Here is an 11,007-nt window from a genome sequence, read left to right as displayed (position 1 = left end):
AGTTCCAGCATAGGTTCTATGTTCCCTTTGTTCCCATAGGGTTCTAGGTGTCCCTTTGTTCCCATAGGGTTCTAAGTTCCCTTTTGTTCCCATTGTTGGTCTGGTCTAATGTTCCCATTGTGTTCTAAGGTTCCCCTTTGCTCCCATAGGGTTCTATGTTCCCCTTTTCCCATAGGGTTCTATGTTCCCTTTGTTCCATAGGGTTCTGGTCTATATGTTCCCATAGGGTTCTATGTTCCCCTTTGTCCCATAGGGTTCTATGTTCCCCTTTGTTCCCATTGGGTTCTATGTTCCCCTTTGCTCCCATAGGGTTCTATGTTCCCCTTTATATGTTCCCATTGGGTTCTAGGTCCCCCTTTGTTCCCATTGGGTTCTATGTTCCCCTTTGTTCCCATAGGGTTCTCTGTTCCCTTTGTTCCCATAGGGTTCTAGGTTCCCCTCTTGGTCCCATAGGGTTCTATGTTCCCCTTTGTTCCATTGGGTTCTATGTTCCCCTTGTTCCAATGGGTTCTTCTAAGGGGAACATAGAACCCTATGGGAACAAAGGGGAACATAGAACCCAATGGGAACAAAGGGGAACATAGAACCCTATGGGAACATATAGACCAGAACCCTATGGGAACAAAGGGGAACCTAGAACCCAATGGGAACATAGAACCCAATGGGAACATAGACCAGAACCCAATGGGAACAAAGGGGAACCTAGAACCCAATGGGAACAAAGGGGAACATAGAACCCTATGGGAACAAAGGGGAACCTAGAACCCTATGGGAACAAAGGGGGCAGGGAACCTAGAACCCAATGGGAACATACATAGACCAGAACCCAATGGGGACGGAACCTAGAACCCAATGGGAACATAGACCAGAACCCAATGGGAACATATAGACCAGAACCCAATGGGAACAAAGGGGGCAGGGAACCTAGAACCCAATGGGACCAAAGGGGGCAGGGGTATGGGGACGGAACCTAGAACCCAATGGGAACATAGACCAGAACCCAATGGGAACATATAGACCAGAACCCAATGGGAACATAGACCAGAACCCAATGGGAACAGGGCCTGAACACAATGGGGATGGGACCTAGAACCCAATGGGACCATCAATGTCTGAGCCTGGGGGGAAACGGGGCAGGGAACCTAGAACCCAATGGGAACATAGACCAGAACCCAATGGGACCATAGACCAGAACCCAATGGGACCATCAGTGTCTGAGCCTGCGGGTAAAGGGGACAGGGATATGGGAACAGAACCTAGAACCCAATGGGACAATAGACCAGAACCAACGTCTGAGCCTGGGGGTAAAAGGGGTCAGTGATATGGGAACGGAACCTAGAACCCAATGGGACCATAGACCAGAACACAATGGAACCATGGACCGGAACCCAATGGGACCAGAACCAGAACACAATGGAACCATGGACCNACCAGAACACAATGGAACCATGGACCGGAACCCAATGGGACCAGAACCAGAACACAATGGAACCATGGACCAGAACCAATGGAACCATGGACTGGAACCCAATGGAACCATAGACCAGAACCCAATGGAACCGCGTCTGACACGGAACCAACGTCTGAGCCTGTGAATAAAGGGGTCAGTGCTATGGGAACAGAACCTAGAACCCAATGGGAACGGGGCCTGAACACAATGGGACCAGAACCAGAACCCAATGGAACCATGTCCAACATGGAACCGATGTCTGAGCCTGGGGGTAAAGGGGTCAGTGATATGGGAACGGGACCTAGAACCCAATGGGAACAGGGCCTGAACACAATGGGACCAGAACCCCCACCCCATTATAACCCCATTATACCCCATTATAACCCCATTACCCCCCATTATTACCTGGTGCCCCATATGTCTCATCCCGGTACTCGTCCCATTATAACCCCATTATAACCCCATAACCCCATTATAACCCCATTATAACCCTATAACTCCATTATAACCCCATTATAACCCCATTACCCCCCATTACCCCCCATTACCCCCCATTATTACCTGGTGCCCCATATGTCTCATCCCGATACTCCTCCCACCCCACGTTCCCGTCCCGGTTCCGGTCGTATTGTTCCCGTCCCCGTTTCACGCTCTCTTCCCTCGACCTTCGTCGGGTCCGTTCGATCCAGGTCTCAAGTTCCGCCTCCGTCACCGACCCGTCACCGTCAGCATCGATCCGCCCCACAATCAGCCTGTATGGGGTCAATGGGGTCAATGGGATCAATGGGGTCAATGGGATCAATGGGGTCAATGGGGTCAATGGGGTCAATGGGGTCAATGGGATCAATGGGATCAATGGGATCCATGGGGTCAATGGGATCAATGGGATCAATGGGGTCAATGGGATCAATGGGATCAATGGGCATCGATCCGCCCCACAATCAGCCTGTATAGGGTCAATGGGGTCAATGGGATCAATGGGATCAATGGGGTCAATATGGGATCAATATGGGGTCAATGGGATCAATGGGCATCGATCCGCCCCACAATCAGCCTGTATAGGGTCAATGGGGGCAATGGGGTCAATGGGGTCAATGGGATCAATATGGGGTCAATGGGATCAATGGGGTCGATATGGGATCAATGGGGACACAATCAGCCTTTATAGGGTCAATGGGGTCAATATGGGATCAATATGGGATCAATGGGATCAATGGGCATCAATCCGCCCCACAATCAGCCTGTATAGGGTCAATGGGATCAATATGGGATCAATGGGATCAATGGGCATCGATCCGCCCCACAATCAGCCTGTGTGGGGCCAATGGGATCAATGGGATCAATATGGGATCAATGGGCATCGATCCGCCCCACAATCAGCCTGTATAGGGTCAATGGGGTCAATGGGATCAATATGGGATCAATGGGATCAATATGGGGTCAATGGGATCAATGGGCATCGATCCGCCCCACAATCAGCCTGTGTGGGGTCAATGGGATCAATATGGGATCAATGGGGTCAATGGGATCAATGGGATCAATGGGGTCAATGGGATCAATATGGGATCAATGGGGTCAATGGGATCAATGGGATCAATGGGATCAATATGGGATCAATGGGGACACGATCAGCCTTTATAGGGTCAGTGGGATCAATATGGGATCAATGGGATCAATGGGATCAATATGGGGTCAATGGGATCAATGGGGTCAATATGGGATCAATGGGGGCACAATCAGCCTGTGTGGGGTCAATGGGGTCAGTGGGGTCAATGGGATCAATGGGGTCAATGGGATCAATGGGCATCGATCCGCCCCACAATCAGCCTGTATAGGGTCAATGGGATCAATATGGGATCAATGGGATCAATGGGGTCAATGGGATCAATATGGGATCAATGGGATCAATATGGGGTCAATGGGGTCAATATGGGATCAATATGGGATCAATGGGGTCAATGGGATCAATGGGGTCAATGGGATCAATGGGGTCAATGGGGTCAATGGGATCAATGGGATCAATGGGATCAATGGGATCAATGGGCATCGATCCGCCCCACAATCAGCCTGTATAGGGTCAATGGGATCAATGGGGTCAATATGGGATCAATATGGGATCAATATGGGATCAATGGGATCAATGGGCATCGATCCGCCCCACAATCAGCCTGTATGGGGCCAATGGGGTCAATGGGATCAATGGGGTCAATGGGGTCAATGGGATCAATATGGGATCAATGGGATCAATGGGGTCAATGGGATCAATGGGATCAATATGGGGTCAATGGGATCAATGGGGACACGATCAGCCTTTATAGGGTCAATGGGGTCAATGGGATCAATATGGGATCAATGGGGTCAATGGGATCAATATGGGGTCAATGGGATCAATGGGGGCACGATCAGCCTCCGTCACCGACCCGTCCCCGTCAGCATCGATCCGCCCCACAATCAGCCTGTATAGGGTCAATGGGATCAATGGGATCAATGGGGTCAATGGGATCAATGGGCATCGATCCGCCCCACAATCAGCCTGTATAGGGTCAATGGGGTCAATGGGATCAATATGGGATCAATGGGATCAATATGGGGTCAATGGGGGCACAATCAGCCTTTATGGGATCAATGGGCATCGATCCGCCCCACAATCAGCCTGTATAGGGTCAATGGGGTCAGTGGGATCAATGGGATCAATGGGGTCAATGGGATCAATATGGGATCAATGGGATCAATATGGGATCAATGGGGTCAATGGGATCAATGGGCATCGATCCGCCCTACAATGAGCCTGTGTGGGGTCAATGGGATCAATGGGGCCAATGGGATCAATGGGGTCAATGGGATCAATGGGGTCAATGGGGTCAATGGGATCAATGGGATCAATGGGGTCAATGGGGTCAATGGGGTCAATGGGATCAATATGGGATCAATGGGATCAATGGGGGCACAATCAACCTTTATGGGATCAATGGGCATCGATCCGCCCCACAATCAGCCTGTGTGGGGTCAATGGGATCAATATGGGATCAATGGGGACACGATCAGCCTTTATAGGGTCAATGGGGTCAATGGGATCAATATGGGATCAATGGGGGCACAATCAGCCTGTATGGGGTCAATGGGATCAATGGGCATCGATCCGCCCCACAATCAGCCTTTATAGGATCAATGGGATCAATGGGGGCATGATCAGCCTTTATGGGATCAATGGGGTCAATGGGATCAATGGGGGCACAATCAGCCTGTATGGGGTCAATGGGATCAATGGGATCAATGGGCATCGATCCGCCCCACAATCAGCCTTTATAGGGTCAATGGGATCAATGGGGACACGATCAGCCTTTATGGGATCAATGGGGTCAATGGGATCAATGGGGTCAATGGGGTCAATGGGATCAATGGGATCAATATGGGATCAATGGGCATCGATCCGCCCCACAATCAGCCTGTATAGGGTCAATGGGATCAATGGGATCAATGGGATCAATGGGGTCAATGGGATCAATGGGGTCAATGGGGGCACAATCAGCCTTTATGGGATCAATGGGGTCAATGGGGTCAATGGGATCAATGGGGTCAATGGGGTCAATGGGGTCAATGGGATCCAAAAATGGGGTCAATGGGTCAATGGGATCATGGGGTCAATGGATGGGATGGGGGGGCACAACCAGCCTTTATGGGATGGATCAAGGGGGTCCAATAGAGGCTATGGGTTATGGGGGATCCAATAGCGTATGGGGTTATGGGGGGGGTCCAATGGAGTTATGAGGGGGTCCAATGGGGGTTATGGGGGGGGTCAATGGAGGCTATGGGGTTATGGGGTTATGGTCCAATGGAGGTTATGGGTTTATGGGGGGGGGTCCAATAGAGGTTATGGGGTTATGGGGTGTCCAAGGGAGGTTATGGGTCCAATGGAGGTTTATGGGTTATAGGGGGGGGGTCCAATGGAGGTTATGGGGGTCCAATGGGGTTATGGGGGGTCCAATGGGGGTTATGGGAGGGTCCAATAGAGGCTATGGGGTTATGGGTCCAATAGAGGCTATGGGGTTATGGGGGAATCCAATAGAGGCTATGGGGTTATGGGGGGGGTCCAATAGAGGTATGGGTATGGGGGGTCCAATGGGGGGTTATGGGGGTCCAATTGGAAGTTATGGGTTTATGGGTCCAATGGGGTTATGGGGGGGTCCAATGGGGGTTATGGGGGATCAATAGCGGCTATGGGGTTATGGGGGGTCAATAGCAGCTATGGGGTTTCTGGGGGCTATGGGGGGTCTCTGTACCCCAGGCGCCTCCTGCTCTCCTCGGGCTGCAGCTGGTCGAAGGCTCGGGCCTGGTCGGGGCCCAGGAAGGCGTCGTGGTCGTTAGGAGAAAGCCGTGGAGTCGTCGTGGGGGACCCCAGGGAGATCAACGGGGAGACCCCGGGGTGGGGAGGGGGGAGGGGAACCGCCCCCAAGGAACAGCAGGGACAGGAACAGCCAACAGCACAAAGAGGCATCCTGGGGGGGGGGACAGGGGGTCAATGGGGGTGAATGGGGGTCAATGGGAGTGAATGGGGTGAATGGGTCTCGGTCAATGGGGGTGAATGGGAGTCAGTGGGGGTCAATGGGATGGGATAGGAGTCAATGGGGGTGATGGGGGTGATGGGGACGAATGGGGACGAATGGGGGTGAATGGGGGTGAATGGGTGGGGAGTGAATGGGAGTGAATGGGTGAATGGGATAAATGGGAGTGAATGGGGGTGAATGGGGTGAATGGGGTATGGGATGGGAGTAGGAGTCAATGGGGGTGAATGGGGGTGAATGGGGGGGAGTGATGAATGGGGGGGAATGGGGGTAAATGGGAGTCATGGAGTCAATGGGGATCAATGGGGATCAATGGGGGTCATGGGATGGGATAGGAGTCAATGGGGGGAATGGGGGTGAATGGGAGTGAATGGGATGGGGGTCAGAACGGGAGTGAAATGGGGTGGGGATGGAATGAGGGTGAATGGGGACAGAATGGGAGTGAATGGGGGTAAATGGGAGTCAATGGGATGGGATAGGAGTGAATGGGGGTGAAGGGGGTAATGGGGGTAAAATAGGGTGAATGGGGGTCAATGGGGGTCAATGGATGGATAGGAGTCAGTGGGGGTGAATGGGATGGGATGGGAATGAATGGGAGTCAATGGGAGGGAATGGGGGTGAATGGGAGTGAATGGGGGTGAATGGGGGGAATGGGAGTTGAATGGGATGGATAGAGTATGAATGGGGTGAATGGCGGGTATGGATGGGAGTGAATTGGGTCAGAATGGGGGTGAATGGGGTGGGATAGGAGTCAATGGGGGTGAATGGGAGTGAATGGGTTGGGGATGGAATGGGGGTGAATGGGTGGGAGTGAATGAATGGGGGAAATAGGGGTGAATGGGGTGAATGGGAGTTGAATGGGGTGATATGGGGGTGAATGGAGTCATGGGGGTGAATGGGGGTGAATGGGGGTGAATGAGAGTGAATGGGGTCAATGGGGGAATGGGGGGAAATAGATGGGAATAGAGTGAATGGGGCGAATGGGGTCAATGGGAGTGAATGGGGTGAGATGGGAGTAATGGGGGTGAAATGGGTGGGGATGGAATGGGTAAATAGGGGTAAATGGGAGTGAATGGGGGTGAATGGGATGGGATGGGAGTGAATGGGATGGGGAGGGAATGGGATTGAATGGGGGTGAATGGGGGTGAATGGGATGAATGGGCTGTGTAAATGGGAGTCGAATGGGAGTGAAATGGGGGTGAATGGAAGTGAAGGGGGTGAATGGGGGTGAATTGGGGTGAATGGGAATGAATGGGTGAATGGGGGTGAATGGGGGTGAATGGGGTCAGAATGGGGGTGAATGGGATGGGATGGGGTCAGAATGGGAGTGAATGGGGTCAGAATGGGAAGGAATGGGGGGGATGGAATGGGGGTGAATGGGTGGGACGTGAATGGGGTAAATGGGACGTGAATGAGAATCATATGGGGGTGAATGGAGTCAATGGGGGTGAATGGGATGGGATGGGAATGGGGGTGAATGGAGGTGAATGGGAGTGAATGGGAGTGAAATGGGGGGAGTGAATGGGGTGAACGGGGTGAAATGGGGGGAATGGGGGGAATGGGGGGGAATGGGAGGGGAGTGATGTGTGTGAATGGGATGGGGGTCAGAATGGGAGTCAAATGGGGTGGGGTCGGAATGGGAGTAATGGGGGTGAATGGGGTGAATGGGTGTGAATGGGAATGAATGGAGTGAATGGGGGTGAATGGGGGTGAATGGGTGGGAGCGAATGTTAATGGGATTGAATGCGGACGGGATGGAGAGTAATAGATGGTGATGGGGTGTCTATATTGATGCGATTGTGAATGTGGTAAATTTGGGATGGATGATAGTGGATTCAGATTAAGTGGGTTAAATAGATGAAGGGTGGATGGTGCTTGTGTGAGAAATGGAGGTGAATGGCCAGATGTGATGGAGACATCAAATGAATGCGAATTCGGTCGGAATGGGACGCGAATGGTCACAAATGGGAGTGAATGGGACGGGCAATGGGGGTAAATGGGGTCAGAATGGGAGTGAATGGGGTCTGAAATGGGAGTAAATGGGATGAGATGGACAAATGGGGTCAGAATGGAAGGAATGGACAGAATGGGGGTGAAATGGGGTCAGAATGGGTGAATGGACGGGATGGGATCAGAATGGGAGTGAATGGGTCAGGAATGGGAAAGGAATGGGGACAGAATGGAGGTAAATGGGATTTGAAATGGGGTCAGATAGGAGTGAAATGGGATTGGAATGCGGGTTGGAATGGAGAGTGAATGGGTTAATTGGGAGTAATGGGTAATGGGGTCGAAATGGGTAGAATGGAGAATGGGAACGGGATGGGGTCGGAATGGGTGAATGGGACAGAATGGGGTAAATGGATTGAAATGGGGTCAGAATAGGATGAAGGGAGGGGTGGGGACGAATGGGATGAATGGGCACAGATGGGGGGTAAATGGGTCACATGGAGGTGATGGGACGGCGAATGGGGTCAGAATGGGGGTAAATGGGGTCAGAATGGGAGTGAATGGGACGGGATGGGGTCGGAATGGGGTGAATGGGGTAAATGGGGATGGCGATGGGACTCAATGGACTCAATGGAATGGAATGGGGTCGGAATGGGAGTGAATGGGGTCACAATGGGAATGAATGGGATGAGATGGGGACAGAATGGGAGTGAATGGGGTCAGTAATGGACGGATGGAGTCGGAATGGGGGTGAATGGGATTGAAGATGGATGGGATGGAGTCGGAATTGGGGTGAATGGGGTCCAAATGGGAGTGAATGGGACGGGATGGGGGTAATGGTCAGAATGGGAAGTGAATGGGGTCTGAAAATGGGAGTAAAATGGGATGAGATGGGGACAGAATGGGGTCAGAATGGGAAGGAATGGGGACAGAATGGGGGTAAATGGGTCAGCAAATGGGAGTGGAACTGGGATAATGGGAATGAATGGGATGGATGGGATGGGACTCAATGGAATGGAATGGGGTTGGCATGGGAGGAAGTGGGGTCCACAATGGAATGAATGGTGAATGGGACAGAATGGAGTGAATGGGACAAAGGAATGGGAAGGAATGGGATGGGATGGGTCGGAGTGGGGAATGGGGTCAGAATGGGAGTAATGGATGGATGGGATCAGATGGGGGTAATGGGATGAGATGGGACAGAATGGGAGTGAAATGGGGTCAAATGGGCATGGATGGTGTGAATGGGTAGATGGGGGTGAATGGGAGTGAATTGGGGGGAAATGGGAGTGAATGGGGTCTGCCATGGGGGTAAATGTGGCTCTGAAATGGGATGGGATGGGGTCAGAATGGGGGTGAATGGGGTCAAATGGGCGGTGAAGTGGGCGGAATGGGGTCGGAAATGGGGGTAATGGGGGTAAATGGGGGTAGAAATGGGGCTGAAATGGGATGGGAATGCGTCAGAATGGGACACAAATTGGACCCAAAATAGGATCAAAGCCGGATCAAAATTGGGCCAAAATAGGATCAAATGGCCAAAATGGGATCAAAACCGGATCAAAATGGAGCCAAAACTAGGATCAAAACCGGATCAAAACATGACCAAAACGGGATGAAATGGGACTCAAATGGACCTGGTAATGGGCTCAAACACACCCCCAAAAGCCCCAAAATGCCGCCAAATTTGCCCAAATCCCTTAAAATCGCCTCCCCCCCCCCCCCCTTAAATCACCCCACCCAAACCCTCGGAAAAGTCCCAAACGCCCAAATAGCCCAAAATCCACCCCCCCCCCAACCCCCCCCATCAGATCCCTCAGTGCCCCAAAAAAGCCCAAATTAACCCAAAAAGCCCCAAAATCCGCCGATTTGGCCCCAAATCCGACGCATTCCCACCTCAATCCGTCGCCCCCCCTCCCCCCCCCCCCCCATATGGGGGTCCCGCCTGCTTCCAAGCCCCGCCCACCTCAACCCTCTCAGCCAATGGGAAGCCGTCTAGCCGGCTAGGGCCCGCCCCCCGAGCGATCCTATTGGCTGCCGGCCGCCACGTTGCTGTAAGGGGAGAGGGGTGACCAAAAATAGAGCGGATTTGGCCCAAAGTGGTGCGGGGTTATAATGGGTTTTAATGGGATATAATGGGATATAATGGGATATACTGGGATATACTGGGTTATACTGGGTTATACTGGGCTATACTGGGCCATACTGGGTTATACTGGGCTATACTGGGCCATACTGGGCTATACTGGGTTATACTGGGCCATACTGGGTTATACTGGGCTATACTGGGCCATACTGGGTTATACTGGGTTATACTGGGCTATACTGGGCTATACTGGGTTATACTGGGTTATACTGGGCCATACTGGGCTATATAGGGCCATACTGGGCTATACTGGGCTATACTGGGTTATACTGGGCCATACTGGGCTACACTGGGTTATACTGGGTTATACTGGGCCATACTGGGCTATACTGGGCTATACTGGGCCATACTGGGTTATACTGGGTTATACTGGGCCATACTGGGCTATACTGGGCTATACTGGGCTATACTGGGCCATACTGGGCCATACTGGGTTATACTGGGCTATACTGGGCTATAGTGGGCTATACTGGGCTATACTGGGCTATACTGGGCTATATAGGGCCATACTGGGTTATACTGGGATATACTGGGCTATACTGGGTTATACTGGGCTATACTGGGTTATACTGGGCCATACTGGGTTATACTGGGATATACTGGGCTATACTGGGTTATACTGGGCCATACTGGGTTATACTGGGTTATACTGGGCCATACTGGGTTATACAGGGCTATACTGGGCTATATAGGGCTATACTGGGTTATACTGGGATATACTGGGCTATACTGGGTTATACTGGGCTATATAGGGCCATACTGGGTTATAATGGTTTTTAGTGGGTTATAATGGGATATAATGGGATATATTGGGATATACTGGGCCATACTGGGTTATACTGGGTTATACTGGGCCATACTGGGCTATACTGGGCCATACTGGGCTTATAAGGGGGCATTATAAA

The 11,007-nt window shown here is 51.8% G+C and overlaps 1 protein-coding gene across 1 annotated transcript in view; it reads right to left on the bottom strand.

Moving 5' to 3' along the window:
• The window catches only part of LOC107307751 (reticulocalbin-3-like), a gene marked incomplete at both ends in the record, with an annotated part of 17,292 nt that extends 7,226 nt beyond the window's left edge, over nt 1-10,066 (bottom strand). Inside the window, 4 exon segments of the mRNA XM_015851259.2 lie at nt 2,012-2,202; nt 5,731-5,813; nt 5,815-5,946; nt 9,923-10,066. Coding sequence (XP_015706745.2) covers nt 2,012-2,202; nt 5,731-5,813; nt 5,815-5,946; nt 9,923-10,066 — 550 coding nt within the window.
• Nucleotides 10,067-11,007: the final 941 nt, after the last annotated feature.

Source organism: Coturnix japonica, unplaced genomic scaffold (genome assembly GCF_001577835.2).
Source record: "Coturnix japonica isolate 7356 unplaced genomic scaffold, Coturnix japonica 2.1 chrUnrandom853, whole genome shotgun sequence".
Taxonomy (NCBI): Eukaryota; Metazoa; Chordata; class Aves; order Galliformes; family Phasianidae; genus Coturnix; species Coturnix japonica.
Note: the sequence above shows the minus strand (reverse complement) of the source record. Positions and strands in the feature narration are given on the sequence as shown.